The sequence below is a fragment of the Pseudophryne corroboree genome, chromosome 12 (assembly GCF_028390025.1).
Source record: "Pseudophryne corroboree isolate aPseCor3 chromosome 12, aPseCor3.hap2, whole genome shotgun sequence".
NCBI classification, from domain to species: Eukaryota; Metazoa; Chordata; class Amphibia; order Anura; family Myobatrachidae; genus Pseudophryne; species Pseudophryne corroboree.
The window spans coordinates 158152694-158169617 of NC_086455.1; the positions used below are offsets into that span (position 1 = coordinate 158152694).

General features: G+C 49.6%; 1 protein-coding gene across 1 annotated transcript in view; it reads left to right on the top strand.

Moving 5' to 3' along the window:
* TSHR (thyroid stimulating hormone receptor) overlaps window positions 1-16924 on the top strand; it is a 162685-nt gene that overhangs the window by 70636 nt on the left and 75125 nt on the right. The window contains 1 exon segment of the mRNA XM_063948223.1: window positions 13659-13730. Within this exon segment, the coding sequence (XP_063804293.1) occupies window positions 13659-13730 (72 nt within the window).

Sequence of the window (16924 nt, forward strand, 5' to 3'; positions counted from 1 at the left end):
CACTTCTTAGCAGTTTCTGAGTAGCTCCAGACTTACTCTGCCACTGCGATCAGTTCAGTCAGTTTCGTTCCTGGTTTGACGTCACAATCACACCCAGCGTTCACCCAGACACTCCTCCGTTTCTTCAGACACTCCCGCGTTTTTCCCAGAAACGGCAGCGTTTTTTCACACACACCCATAAAACGGCCAGTTTCCGCCCAGAAACACCCACTTCCTGTCAATCACATTACGATCACCAGAACGAAGAAAACACCTTGTAATGCCGTGAGTAAAATACCTAACTGCATAGCAAATTTACTCGGCGCAGTCGCAGTGCGAACATTGCGCATGCGCAATTAGCGGAAAATCGCTGCGATGCGAAGAAAATTACTGAGCGAACAACTCGGAATGAGGGCCTATATCCCATACACCGAATTCAGAATGAGCAATACTGCTTGCTTCCATTAGATGGCAACAGTGAGTTGGTGAATAAGGGACATGGTAAACAAGAGCTGAAGATATTGAGGTTTATTTATGCAGTATAAGTGGGCTCATCGGTGTAACACAGATTGTTGATACAGATCAGTTTGTTGATAAAGATGAGTTTCCTGTTGATCTGTAATTTCCCTAATTGTCCCTATTTTTAGGAGACAGTTCTAGGCTATAAAGATTTGCCCCTGAGCTGTAATGTCCCTTTTTTCCCAAAACTGACCAACTTACCATTCAGAATGGCACAGTCCCCCTCCCACTCTGTATCTTATCTGATTATCGCCACCCACTTGCCCTAAACTCTGTATATTGAGTCCACTTACCCCATGGAGAGTCTGAATGCGTTCAACACTTAGGCCATACTTGCCTACCCTCCCAGAATGGCCGGGAGGCTCCCAAAGATCTGGTGCTCCTCCCGCCCACCCCCCTGCCTGGAAAGGTGGGCGAGTGTCACGCAGCGTCGCAGCTCACCCCCCCCCCCCCTCGACTGCCCACTTGCAACATAAGTGGGCGGTCCAAGGGGATCCGATAACGAAATTCCTGCTGAATCGCGTCATCGTAGCCCCGCCCCTCGCTGTTCAATGCCTGTAATATTGGCACTGTATAGCGGGGGCTTGGCCACTGTGACGCGACCGCAAGCTCCACAACACCTGTGCAGCCTCAGCTACATAGGCACGCCCCCACCATGCCCCATGTAAAGTCACACCCACCCCCTGCTGCGCCGAGCAGGCTGTCCTCTCCCGGAGGGGGCAGCCAGAAAGTTGGTAACCCTGACTTAGGCCCAGATTTATTAAGCCTTGGAGAGTGATAAATCGCAAGGTGATAAAGTACCAACCAATCAGCTCCTAACTGTCATGTTACAGGCTGTTGCTCTATGACCCTCTCATGTCCAGTCCCTGCTCTTGCTCTGTGTCCCTCTCATGCCCAGTCCCTGCTCTCGCTCTGTGTCCCTCTCATGCCCAGTCCCTGCTCTTGCTCTACGTCCCTCTCATGCCCAGTCCCTGCTCTTGCTCTGTGTCCCTCTCATGCCCAGTCCCTGCTCTTGCTCTATGACCCTCTCATGCCCAGTCCCTGCTCTTGCTCTATGTCATGCCCAGTCCCTGCTCTATGTCCCTCTCATGCCCAGTCCCTGCTCTTGCTCTATGACCCTCTCATGCCCAGTCCCTGCTCTTGCTCTGTGTCCCTCATGCCCAGTCCCTGCTCTTGCTCTGTGTCCCATTCATGCCCAGTCCCTGCTCTTGCTCTACGTCCCTCTCATGCCCAGTCCCTGCTCTACGTCCCTCTCATGCCCAGTCCCTGCTCTTGCTCTACGTCCCTCTCATGCCCAGTCCCTGCTCTACGTCCCTCTCATGCCCAGTCCCTGCTCTTGCTCTGTGTCCCTCTCATGCCCAGTCCCTGCTCTTGCTCTACGTCCCTCTCATGCCCAGTCCCTGCTCTTGCTCTATGACCCTCTCATGCCCAGTCCCTGCTCTTGCTCTGTGTCCCTCTCATGCCCAGTCCCTGCTCTTGCTCTGTGTCCCATTCATGCCCAGTCCCTGCTCTTGCTCTACGTCCCTCTCATGCCCAGTCCCTGCTCTTGCTCTACGTCCCTCTCATGCCCAGTCCCTGCTCTTGCTCTACGTCCCTCTCATGCCCAGTCCCTGCTCTTGCTCTGTGTCCCTCTCATGCCCAGTCCCTGCTCTTGCTCTGTGTCCCATTCATGCCCAGTCCCTGCTCTTGCTCTACGTCCCTCTCATGCCCAGTCCCTGCTCTTGCTCTGCGTCCCTCTCATGCCCAGTCCCTGCTCTTGCTCTGTGTCCCTCTCATGCCCAGTCCCTGCTCTTGCTCTGTGTCCCCCTCATGCCCAGTCCCTGCTCTTGCTCTGCGTCCCTCTCATGCCCAGTCCCTGCTCTTGCTCTGTGTCCCGCTCATGCCCAGTCCCTGCTCTTGCTCTACGTCCCTCTCATGCCCAGTCTCTGCTCTTACTCTGTGTCCCTCTCATGCCAAGTCCCCTCTCATGCCCAGTCCCTGCTCTTGCTCTATGACCCTCTCATGCCCAGTCCCTGCTCTTGCTCTATGTCATGCCCAGTCCCTGCTCTATGTCCCTCTCATGCCCAGTCCCTGCTCTTGCTCTATGACCCTCTCATGCCCAGTTCCTGCTCTTGCTCTGTGTCCCTCTCATGCCCAGTCCCTGCTCTTGCTCTGTGTCCCACTCATGCCCAGTCCCTGCTCTTGCTCTACGTCCCTCTCATGCCCAGTCCCTGCTCTATGACCCTCTCATGCCCAGTCCCTGCTCTATGACCCTCTCATGCCCAGTCCCTGCTCTTGCTCTGTGTCCCTCTCATGCCCAGTCCCTGCTCGTGCTCTATGACCCTCTCATGCCCAGTCCCTGCTCTTGCTCTATGACCCTCTCATGCCCAGTCCCTGCTCTTGCTCTGTGTCCCTCTCATGCCCAGTCCCTGCTCTTGCTCTACATCCCTCTCATGCCCAGTCCCTGCTCTTGCTCTGTGTCCCTCTCATGCCCAGTCCCTGCTCTTGCTCTGTGTCCCTCTCATGCCCAGTCCCTGCTCTTGCTCTACGTCCCTCTCATGCCCAGTCCCTGCTCTTGCTCTATGACCCTCTCATGCCCAGTCCCTGCTCTTGCTCTGTGTCCCTCTCATGCCCAGTCCCTGCTCTTGCTCTGTGTCCCATTCATGCCCAGTCCCTGCTCTTGCTCTACGTCCCTCTCATGCCCAGTCCCTGCTCTTGCTCTGTGTCCCTCTCATGCCCAGTCCCTGCTCTTGCTCTGTGTCCCTCTCATGCCCAGTCCCTGCTCTTGCTCTGTGTCCCTCTCATGCCCAGTCCCTGCTCTTGCTCTGTGTCCCATTCATGCCCAGTCCCTGCTCTTGCTCTACGTCCCTCTCATGCCCAGTCCCTGCTCTTGCTCTACGTCCCTCTCATGCCCAGTCCCTGCTCTTGCTCTGTGTCCCTCTCATGCCCAGTCCCTGCTCTTGCTCTATGTCCCTCTCATGCCCAGTCCCTGCTCTTGCTCTATGACCCTCTCATGCCCAGTCCCTGCTCTTGCTCTGTGTCCCTCTCATGCCCAGTCCCTGCTCTTGCTCTATGACCCTCTCATGCCCAGTCCCTGCTCTGTGTCCCTCTCATGCCCAGTCCCTGCTCTATGTCCCTCTCATGCCCAGTCCCTGCTCTTGCTCTGTGACCCTCTCATGCCCAGTCCCTGCTCTTGCTCTGTGTCCCTCTCATGCCCAGTCCCTGCTCTTGCTCTGTGTCCCATTCATGCCCAGTCCCTGCTCTTGCTCTACGTCCCTCTCATGCCCAGTCCCTGCTCTTGCTCTATGACCCTCTCATGCCCAGTCCCTGCTCTTGCTCTGTGTCCCTCTCATGCCCAGTCCCTGCTCTTGCTCTGTGTCCCATTCATGCCCAGTCCCTGCTCTTGCTCTACGTCCCTCTCATGCCCAGTCCCTGCTCTTGCTCTGTGTCCCTCTCATGCCCAGTCCCTGCTCTTGCTCTATGTCCCTCTCATGTCCAGTCCCTGCTCTGTGTCCCTCTCATGCCCAGTCCCTGCTCTTGCTCTATGACCCTCTCATGTCCAGTCCCTGCTCTTGCTCTGTGTCCCTCTCATGCCCAGTCCCTGCTCTTGCTCTGTGTCCCTCTCATGTCCAGTCCCTGCTCTTGCTCTATGACCCTCTCATGCCCAGTCCCTGCTCTTGCTCTGTGTCCCTCTCATGCCCAGTCCCTGCTCTTGCTCTATGTCCCTCTCATGCCCAGTCCCTGCTCTTGCTCTGTGTCCCGTTCATGCCCAGTCCCTGCTCTTGCTCTGTGTCCCTCTCATGCCCAGTCCCTGCTCTTGCTCTATGTCCCTCTCATGCCCAGTCCCTGCTCTTGCTCTGTGTCCCTCTCATGCCCAGTCCCTGCTCTTGCTCTGTGTCCCTCTCATGCCCAGTCCCTGCTCTTACTCTGTGTCCCTCTCATGCCCAGTCCCTGCTCTTGCTCTATGACCCTCTCATGCCCAGTCCCTGCTCTTGCTCTGTGTCCCTCTCATGCCCAGTCCCTGCTCTTGCTCTATGACCCTCTCACGCCCAGTCCCTGCTCTTGCTCTATGTCCCTCTCATGCCCAGTCCCTGCTCTTGCTCTGTGTCCCTCTCATGCCCAGTCCCTGCTCTTGCTCTATGACCCTCTCATGCCCAGTCCCTGCTCTTGCTCTGTGTCCCTCTCATGCCCAGTCCCTGCTCTTGCTCTATGACCCTCTCATGCCCAGTCCCTGCTCTTGCTCTGTGTCCCTCTCATGCCCAGTCCCTGCTCTTGCTGTGTCCCTCTCATGCCCAGTCCCTGCTCTTGCTGTGTCCCTCTCATGCCCAGTCCCTGCTCTTGCTCTATGACCCTCTCATGCCCAGTCCCTGCTCTTGCTCTATGTCCCTCTCATGCCCAGTCCCTGCTCTTGCTCTGTGTCCCTCTCATGCCCAGTCCCTGCTCTTGCTCTATGTCCCTCTCATGCCCAGTCCCTGCTCTTGCTCTGTGTCCCTCTCATGCCCAGTCCCTGCTCTTGCTCTGTGTCCCTCTCATGTCCAGACCCTGCTCTTGCTCTATGACCCTCTCATGCCCAGTCCCTGCTCTTGCTCTATGTCCCTCTCATGCCCAGTCCCTGCTCTTGCTCTGTGTCCCGCTCATGCCCAGTCCCTCCTCTTGCTCTATGTCCCGCCCAGTCCCTGCTCTTGATCTGTCTCTCTCATGCCCAATCCCTGCTCTTGATCTATGTCCCTCCCATGCCCAGTCCCTGCTTTTGATCTATGTCCCTCCCATGCCCTGTCCCTGCTCTTGATCTGTCTCTCTCATGTCCAATCCCTAGATGGTTTTGTGGGCGGAGTGAGCGATGTGATGCTCCCAGCTTTACATGCTATATGCCTGGCTGTGAGTACCCCTTACTTTCAGTGACGCATTTTTTTTCTGTGACTGTCCCCTGCTATTGTCTTCCTCAGATGTTGATAACAATAAGACAATAAGCCAAACTTTTATAGAGGACAAGTTGAGTTGTTGCCCATAGCAACCAATCAGGTTCTAGCTATCATGTTATTGAATGTGCTACATAAATGATAGCTAAAATCTGATTGGTCGCTATAGGATACACTTCCACTTGTCCTCACTAGGAGGTTTGATACATCTCAACTATAATGTGGAATATGTTCTGCCGCAATCCTTCTTAAACTGACTTTCCCCTATATGGGGAGTCTTTTGCTGAAGACACCTGGTGAACAGTTCCCCGGCAGGGTCTAACCTTCCATATACTGGGATAAGCCTTATCTTCTCCAATATAGGGGTATATTCAATTGAAGTCGGATCCATTCCGACATGTATTTGTCGGAATGGATCCGACAACCCCTATTCAAATCTCATCTCAATTCGACTTTTTCAAGTCGAATTGAGATGAGTGACCCAGAGGAGGAGAGACCAGCGGGGGAGAGCCGCCGGCAGCCAGAGGAGATCAGCGCTACAGTAGCGCTGCAGCAGGGTGTCACACAGCCGCCCGACCTCACGGCAGTGTCCACCCGGCTCCAGCAAGATTGCTGGAGCCGGGTGGACGCTGCCGTGAGCGGCGCGGCTCTGTGACACCCTGCTGCAGCGCTGTGCTGTAACGCTGATCTCCTCTGGCTGCCCGCGGCAGTCACCCGTCTCCCTGCGCCTCTCCCCCCTCTCCTCCTCTGGGTCCGCATCTCACTCCGACATCTTTTGATGTCGGACTGAGATGGTCGAAAAGGGGGCCAAAACCTGTCAGTTTTGGCCCTGTTTTCGACACAAGCACGTGGATCGGCAGCTATTCCGCCGATCCATGTGCTTTTCGACAAGTCGAATTCATCGACTTGTCGAAAATATTGAATAGGTCGAATCACGATTCGACCTTAAAAAGTCGAAAACTGCCGTCTTTTCGACAGACGGCAGTTTTCGACTTCAATTGAATATACCCCATAGATGGGTATCCCACATTAATAAAGAGAACCTGCACTACAGTGCCTCATAATATACTGTAGTCTAATAAAGTTATAACTTGTACTCAGTTTTAAGCGAGGCCATCACTCCTCATCCCATGTTCTGTCCTGTACTGTAACTGTATTTCAAATCTCCACTGTACAGCGCTGCAAATGCGTAGGTGCTTTATATATAACAGAGCAATAATATGTATATCATTATATCATGCTGAAATACTGTTCTATAAGTTTGTTTATACCTATATTAGCTCTCCCCTGGTCCTCACAGTGTAGAAGTGATGTTTAGCTGATTAGAGTTTATTTTAACAACAAACCATTCTATCTGCCTAGTTTGTGATTATATTGAGTGCAGGGAAATATCTGTGGCTGCTGAAATTTCCTTTTCCACGGAGATTCCTATTTAGTCTCTGGGGTGTTTATTTAACTTTGTCAAAGTTCCCCTGATTGGGCTGCATGGCTGGCTGAGCATTGTACCTCGCAGGCCCCTAGCCCTGAATAAGACCATTGTCATGGAGAGAGTCCTGCGCTATACATTCCGACATCTCCTGCTCGGAGCGATGGATCAGCGAATGGATCTTCCTGCAGACATATGGGCTTTCATTTTTTAACTCTGTTTTATTATTATTATTATTATTATTATTATTATTATTTTATGAATGTTTCTGTTGTTTTTTTTATTCTTTACCGGTTTATATGGTTTATATACCTTTTGTATTGCGCCACTATGGTGTTACGTTACACCGTCCCAGCTGGATGAGGCAAGCACCTAGGAGAGTTTAATTGAGCCACATTCCTGCTCCTTTATCCCTTGAGATATTTGGGAGCTGCCCGTGTTCTTGCAGTGAGTGGTTATGTGCTGTTCTCTTACTGGCCACATTGGCAGCGCTTCTGGATTTTATACCTGCACCCAATGCTCTGTTTTTGTAGCTGGAGAGCTGGCAGAAAGGAACAAGAAATTACAAAAGCTTTTTTTTTTTTCTCCCACAACAAAACTGCCATTTTCTAAGATTCCAGGAGGTTGGCAAGGAAAGTAAATCTACAGCTATTAGTGGAGTGTTTACTCTTCAGAGTGTCTACTGCGGGGAAAGATGATGTTAACCCATGAGGCTCCGTTGTCCCCACTCATCCAGTTTTTGCCAAACAGGGACCTTTGTACGATGTACCCTCCAATGTCGGCACAAAGAGCTCTATGTAAATTCTGGAATGTTCTAGAAAACAGCCAATGATCAATTTGTCGGGAGAACGTCCTTTTCATAGTGGGCTGTCAGGAAATTGTGCGGATCAGCTTCAAATATTGGGGCAGAGTACACCCAACTTATAAAAGTTAGAGCAAAATGCTCCTCATCTTGCATAAATTGCAGAAAATGCTCTTAAACATTTAGTTCAAATCTCCTTATAAGTTTTGAATGTTTGGACAAATCACTTTTTCATTTTCAAGCTATGATACGTCAAGGCGATCACTTTCATATGGTGGGACGAGTGCTCCTCACTTGCAGATTAGAGTCACATTGGGCATGATTCTAAATGGGACGCAATGCTGTTATCTGCGAAAAGGGTCGTTGTGTTTCAACTGCAAATGCGTCTACGTTGCTAAGAAGTCGAGCAGTGCATACTGAAGAAGGGCGTGGTACGGAAGGTAGATAGTAACTAGGTCGACAGTGTCTAGGTCGACCACTATTGGTCGACAGTAACTAGGTCGACAGGGTCTCTAGGTCAACAGGGTCTAGGTCGACATGTCAAAAGGTCGACATGATTTTTTTTAAATGTTTTTTTGGTGTCGTTTTCTTCGTAGAGTGATCGGGAACCCCAATTAGTGCACAGTGTCCCCTCGTATGGCTCGCCATGCTTCGGGCAAGGTGCCTCACTCCGCTACCGCTTCGCTCGGCACAGGTTACCGTTCCAATCGTAGTCCACCTGGACCGTTAAGTATGAAAAGGTTAAAAAAAAGATAAAAATTGTGAAAAACTCATGTCGACCTTTTGACCTGTCGACCTAGAACATGTCGACCTAGAGACCCTGTTGACCTAGAAACCCTGTTGACCTAGTTACTGTCGACCAATAGTGGTCGACCTAGATAGTGTCGACCTAGTTACTGTCAACCTAGAGACCGTATCCCGCTGGCAAAGGGCTGATACTAGCATTATCATAAAGTCGCGACTAAACCAAGAGACGTTAAAGCCGTAGCAGCCCCGCGGCTCTTCTGACTCCGAATGTTCGTACAACACTTGAACATTTGGACAAATGTCTGACGACTTGAAATACAGCTTTTATGTTGTAACAAAAGCTCCTCATTCTAGCTTGTTGTAGAAGGGGATAGGTACAGTATTATATCATTACTACATTACATAAAGGATAAAAAAAAAAAAGGGGGCGGACTAGATGGGCCAAGTGGTTCTTATCTGCCGTCAAATTCTATGTTTCTATGTTACTACTGTGTCTGCATTCAGCCGTCAATATTATACTGTCGGGTGTAGTATGGTATGCCGGCGGCCGGGCTCCCTGCGACCAGCATACCGGCGCCGGGAGCCCGACCGCCGGCATACCGACAGTGTGGCGAGCGCAAATGAGCCCCTTGCGGGCTTGCTATTTATTCTCCCTCCAGGGGGGTCGTGGACCCCCACGAGGGAGAATATGTGTCGGTATGCCAGGTGTCGGGATTCCGGCACCGGTATACTGTGTCGGGATCCCGACATTCGGCATACTGAAGACCACCCATACTGTCGACTGTTTACATACCTGTGGAAGCGTGTCCACACTTTTTTACATTTAAGGATAAATCATTGATTCTCAGATGTTAGGCGCATTATAAGTAGTCACAGTTCCTTTCCAATGATGACAAAACGATATTCACTTTTAATGTTGTGACATACTGTAGCTCTCGGGCAGATGGCTCATCATTAACATCAGCTACCACTAATTCAGAAAATGAGAATCCTGCAAACTATTACCTGCAAAATGTATTAGCACTGCTGCTGTCCTCACAATATGAACAGGAAAACTTTAAGACATGTATGCAGCCTGACAACAATGATAACATTTCACAGTTGACCCAGAACAATTACACACTGACACCTAGGGTCCCAAAACAATGGCACACTAACACCTAGGGTCCCAGAACAGTGGCACATCAAGACTTGGGTTCCAGAACAATGGCACACTGACACTTGGGGTCCCAGAACAATGTCACACTGACACCTGGGGTCCCAGGCCAATGGCACACTGACACTTGTTGTCCCAGGACAATGGCAAACTGACACTTGGGGTCCCAGGACAATGGCACACTGACACTTGGGGTCCCAGAACAATGGCACACTGACACCTGGGGTCCCAGAACAATGGCACACTGACACATGGGGTCCCAGAACAGTAACATTCTGACACTTGGGGTCCCAGAACAATGAAACACTGACACCTGGGGTCCCAGAACAATGGCACACCGACACATGGGGTCCCAGAACAATGATACATTGACACCTGGGGTCCCAGAACAATGGCACACTGACACCTGGGGTCCCAGGACAATGACACAATGACACCTGGGGTCCCAGGACAATGACACACTGACACCTGGGGTCCCAGAACAATGGCACACTGACACTTGTGGTCCCAGAACAATAACACACTGACACTTGGGGATCCCAGAACAATGGCACACTGACACTTGTTGTCCCAAAACAATGGCACACTGACACCTGGGGTCCCAGGACAATGACACACTGAAACTTGGGGTCCCAAAACAGTAACACTCTGACACTTGGGGTCCCAGAACAATGACACTTGGGGTACAATGGCACACTGACACCTGGGGTCCCAGGACAATAACACTCTGACACTAGGGGTTCCAGAACAATGACACACTGACACTTGGGGTCCCAGAACAATGGCACAATAACATTTGGGGTCCAAGAACAATGTCACACTGACACCTGGGGTCCTAGGGCAATGAAACACTGACACTTGAGGTACCAGAACAATAATACTCTGACACTTGGGGTACCAGAACAATGACAGACTGACACCTGGGGTCCCAGAATAATGACACGCTGACACTTGGGGTCCCAGAACAGTAATACTCTGACACTTGGGGTCCCAGAACAATGACACACTGACACCTGGGGTCCCAGAACAATGACACACTGACACCTGGGGCCCCAGGACAATGATACACTGACACATGGGGTCCCAGAACAATAACACTCTGACACTTGGGGTCCCAGGAAAAATGGCGCAATAACACTTGGGGTACAAGAACAATGGCACACTGACACTTTGGGGTCCCAGTACAATGGCACACTGACACTTGGGGTCCCAGAACAATGGCACACTCTGACACCTGGGGTCCCAGGGCAATGACACACTGACACATGGGGTCCCAGAACAATAACACTCTGACACTTGGGGTCCCAGGAAAAATGGCGCAATAACACTTGGGGTACAAGAACAATGGCACACTGACACTTTGGGGTCCCAGTACAATGGCACACTGACACTTGGGGTCCCAGAACAATGGCACACTCTGACACCTGGGGTCCCAGGGCAATGAAACACTGACACTTGTTGTCCCAGAACAATAATACTCTGACACTTGGGGTCCCAGAACAATGTCACACTGACACTTGGGTCCCAGAACAATAATACTCTGACACTTGGGGTCCCAGGACAATGGCACACTGACACCTGGGGTCCCAGGACAATGGCACACTGACACCTGGGTTCCCAGAACATGGCACACAAACAATAAGGGCCCCAGAACATAGCACACCGACATTTGGGGTCCCAGAACATGACACACTGACACCTGAGGTCCCAGAACAATGCACACTGACACCTGGGGTCCCAGAACAATTACACACTGATACCTGGGGTCCCAGAACAATGACAAACTGACATCTGGGGTCCCATTAATATAATGACACACTGACACCTGGGGTCCCAGTACAATGGTACACTGACATCTCCCAGTACAATGACACAATGACACTTGGGCTCGCAGTATAATGGAACGCTAACACTTAGGGTCCCAGTATAATAACACACAGACACTTGGGGTCCCAGTAAAATGGCACACTGACATTGGGGTCCCAGTACAATGACCCACTGACACTTGGGGTCCCAGTATAATGGCACACTGACACTTGGGGTCCCATTATAATGGCACACTGACACTTGGTGCCCCAGTATAATGGCATTGCGACACTTGGGGTCCCAGAACAATGATGCCTGTGAGCGTTAGATATACTGCCCCTGTTTTTGGCCCCTGTTCTCAGCTACTGTACTAATATCTTTTTCAGTCTCACCATCTGGCCGGTGTCTGCCGGACAATACAGGTGCCGCTTTGCCACATACTGCCAGCCATCTTGAAGCAATTATGCCCATACCTTTCCTATTTACATCAGCTGTATTGGGATCCGTGCGATCATGCAGCTGGAATTTCCTGGCTTGTGTTTATCCTGACTCTCGGCTTTCTTTTCCTGAAGCTAGAACTCGGAGGGTTTGTATAATTGCCTCAATTAGGCGATGTTCCCTCGCTGGAGTCCGCAATGCTGATACACGTAGCTGGTGGCCGCCGTAAATGTGAGCTGGGCCCAGGCTTCTGTCTGCGGCTTATGCTGGAGATTTGTCTGTATCACTATGGGGGGGACAGTTAGGGCCATGGTAGGAATCGAACCTTCAGTATGTGCTAGGAAGCAGCAATGCTAACCATTACACCATCCGTGCTGCCCCAGTTGAGTGTTGTTGTTTTTTTTGCCACTGCGCATGTCCGATAATTTCTGAAATCTCCTATTACCCAGAGTGTACGCACAGTGGCGCTGTTGTGATCGGGACAAACGGTATCAGAAATGGGGCGTAAAAGTGATGTGCGTTCCTGTGCGGTGACTAGTAGTGCGCACAAAAATCATCCATCTCAAGGGCGTACTGTCGGAGTATCATGGGTGTGTCAGTGAAAGCGTCGGCATTCCCAGCTGCAGTCATAGGAGGCTGTGGTCCGGTAGAGCAACCGCCATATTACATCCGGCTTATGCAAGGGTGCATGGGGCGAGCAATGGAACACCAATGGTGGCGCCTACCAAAACACTGGCAGTGTTACAGCGTGCAGAGGCGCTCAGTTCTTGTAGACACACTCAGGCATCTACACCAGGGGAAGGGATGATACTAGCAGCAGGGAGGGAGCTACTTGGCGGGTGCGACAGCATCGCCACCGTGCGATGCTTTTGCACCCGTGCGGGGGGAGGGCCTGACATGCGGGCGGACTGGCCCTGTGCGTCCCCCCCTATCCACACTCAGCTCAGGTGAAATCTTCCAGGTGTTCCTTGGTCCCCGCTGCACCCTCCGTCTACAGCATCCGACATCAGCGGCTTCAGCGCACAGGCCGCCACGTCCGGGTTGTGAGAGAGACGGTCCATTCCTTTCCGCTGCACAGCGTATATGGGCATTGCAGGACATTGAAGCCGAGGACGCTCGGCTCTTACCAGCCCATTTTGGAAAGGTATTGAATATCAATTTCAACTGAGGGACTTTTAATTCATTAGGATCCTACCAACACACCTGGTATTTATCAACTATCTAACAAGTGAATCACGGAACTTTTCACCCCAATAAGCTGAGTTATTACAATATACCACTAGTTCACGTCTAGTGATTGTTCTTATATATATTTATATATATTATTCACCGGTTATTTGATAATTAATCTTTTTATATGTTTTATTAATAAACATTGTTATTTTTTACGTTGGCTCTCTGTACATTATGTTTCGTTCCTGATATTCAGCGCAGCCGTTTGTTCTTTTTCTATGCTATCACCACAATACTACACATAGTATTCCGGCAAGCGCAGACTATCAGGAACATAAAATTGTGATTATTTAATTCTATGAAACACGTATTGGTTTTCACTTTTTATTTTGATGATTAGGCGCTCGTTTGTTGCAGTTTTTTGTTTTGGCGTCCCCCCATATGTCTGAGTAACTGATCGTAGATGTGCTAAATTTAGCACATCTACGATAAGATCTGAATGACCCCCTCAGTCATTTCCTCCATGGGGGGAGATGGTTACACCGATAACGCCCCGAGAGATAAACATTTACTACAAGGTGCATAAATGACCAGCAGTACAGCTACAAGATGGAGCAGATATTTCCATCAGTGACTCTCCGAGATTGATATTTCCCTGTACACTGCAGTGCTGAGTCGGCACGCCTGACTAATACAATGTTTTGTTGTTCACAGGCGGCTCGTGGAGACCAGGATTCCCATCATTCCCAAGGGGGCATTTTCTAATGTTCCCAATATATCCCGAATGTAAGTACATTTCACATAATATTACTGAGTATGACTTCCTGGGCTGGAGTGCGGGAGTAGCTGTAAGAGGTTACTGTACCTTCTCACTTTATACCAACTGACTTACTGTACACCCTCTGACTTACTGTACACCCTCTGACTTACTGTACACCGTCCGACTTGCTATACACCCTCCAACTTATTGTACACCACCTGACTTACTGTACAGCATCCCACTTACTGTATACCTCCTGACTTACTGTACACCTTCTGACTTACTGTACAATTCCTGACTTACTGTACACCCTCCAACTTACTGTATACCTTCTGACCTACTGTACACCATCTCACCTTCTGACTTACTGTACAATTCTTGACTTCCTGCACCCCCCACGCCAACTTCCTGTACAACTCCTGACTTACTACTGTACACACTCCGGCTTCCTGTATGTACACCCTCCGACTTCCTGTACAAATCCTGACTTACTGTACACACTGCAGCTTCCTGTATGTACACCTCCTGACTTACTGTATACCATCTCAACTTCTGACTTACTGTATACCATCTCAACTTCTGACTTACTGTATACCTCGTGACTTACTGTAGATAATGACTTTCTGTACATTTCCTGACTTTCTGTATACCACCTGACTTACTGTAAACCCTCAGACTTACTGTAAATCTCGTGACTTACTGTACATGTACACCTACTGACTTACTGTACACTGTACACCTCCTGACTTACTATACACCATCCAATTAACTGTACATCTCTTGACCTACTGCACACTGTCTCACTGTACACCTCCTGACCTACTATACAGCTTCTCACTTTCTTTTCACCTCCTGACTTACTGTACACCCTCTGACTTACAGTACACTGTCCAACATACTGTATACCTGCTGACTTATTGTACACCCTCTGACTTATTGTACAACTCCTAACTTACTGTAAACCCTCAGAATTAAGGTACATCTCCTGACTTACAGTACACCGTCTGACTTACTGCATACCATCTGAGTGTACACCTCCTGACTTACAGTACACTTCCAACTTACAGTACACCTCCCGACTTACTGTACACCTCCAACTTACTGTACAGTTCCCAACTTACTATACAGCTCCCAACTTACTGTACACCTCCTGACTTACAGTACACTTCCTGGCTTACTGTACACCTCCTGACTTACTGTACACTTCCAAATTACTGTACATCTCCTGACTTACTGTACATCTCCTGATTTACTGTACACACTCTGGCATCCTGTATGTACACCCCCTGACTTCCTGTACAACTCCTGACTTACTGTACACACTCCGGCTTCCGGTATGTACACCTCCTGACTTACTGTATACCATCTCACCTTCTGACTTACTGTACACCTCCTGACTTACTGTAGGTCATGACTTTCTGTACATTTCCTGACTTTCTGTATACCACCTGACTTACTGTAAACCCTCAGACTTACTGTAAATCTCGTAACTTACTGTACATGTACACCTACTGACTTACTGTACACTGACTGTACACCTCCTGACTTACTATACACCATAAAATTTACTGTACATCTGACCGACTGTACACTGTCTCACTGTACACCTCCTGACTTACTGTACAGCTTTTCACTTTCTGTACACCTCCTGACTTACTGTACACCCTCTGACTTATTGTACAACTCCTGACTTACAGTACACCATCAGACTTACTGCATACCATCTGAGTGTACACCTCCTGACTTACTGTACACTTCCAACTTACTATACATCTCCTGACTTATAGTACACTTCATGGCTCACTGTACACCTCCTGACTTACTGTACACCTCCTCCAACTTACTGTACATCTCCTGACTTACAGTACACTTCCTGGCTTACTGTACACCTCCTGACTTACTGTACACTTCCAAATTACTGTACATCTCCCGACTTACAGTACCCTTCCTGGCTTACTGTACACCTCCTGCCTTACTGGATACCTCCAACTTACTGTACACCTCCCGACTTACTGTAAATCTCCTGATTTACAGTACACTTCCGGGCTTACTGTACACCTAACTTACTGTACAGTTCCAAATTACTGTACATCTCCTGACTTACAGTACACTTCCTGGCTTACTGTACTCCCAACTTACTGTACTCCTCCAACTTACTGTACATCTCCTGACTTCCTGTACACAGTCTGACTTCCTGTACACCTGCTGACTTACTGGCCCTCATTCCGAGTTGTTCGCTCGCTAGCTACTTTTTGCAGAAATGCACACGCTAAGCCGCCGCCTACTGGGAGTGAATCTTAGCTTTGCAGAATTGCGAACGAAAGATTAGCAGAATTGCGAATAGAAATTTCTTAGCAGTTTCTGAGTAGCTCGAGACTTACTCTGCCACTGCGATCAGTTCAGTCCTTTTCGTTCCTGGTTTGACGTCACAAACACACCCAGCGTTCGCCCAGCCACTCGCCCGTTTCTCCAGACACTCCCGCGTTTTTCCCTGCAACGCCTGCGTTTTTCCGCACACTCCCATAAAACGGCCAGTTTCTGCCCAGAAACACCCACTTCCTGTCAATCACACTACGATCAGCAGAACGATGAAAAAACTTCGTTAGGCCGTGAGTAAAATACCAAACTTTTGTGCAAATTTACTTGGCGCAGTCACACTGCGAACATTGCGCATGCGCAGTTTGCGACTAATCGCTCCGATGCGAAGAAAAATAACGAGCGAACAACTCGGAATGAGGGCCCCTGTACACCCTCCAACTTCTTGTATACCTCCTGATTCACTGTATACCCTCCCGACTTATTGTACAACCCCCTGAATTACTGTACACTCTTACTACAGTGCATACCTTGATTTACTATGTTACCACACGCTGTCACAGGCAAATATCATTTGATACCTATTTACTGAGTAGAGTTATTTTGTAATGGAAATGAATCACTGCACCAGTGATAATTCGAAGAGGTGAACCATTTATCCCTGTTATTGCGTAAAATAAATAATTGTCCTTTTTTTATTATAATACACACTGTATTGTTATAATCTAGATTGGGAGGTGCAATCTTTAATGTTTTAAAGTACCATATTAAAGAAAGAGGTATGAAAGTAAGAACTATGGGCCTAATGCATGTTTGTACACAATGGCCCTCATTCCGAGTTGTTCGCTCGCAAGCTGCTTTTAGCAGCATTGCACACGCTAAGCCGCCGCCTACTGGGAGTGAA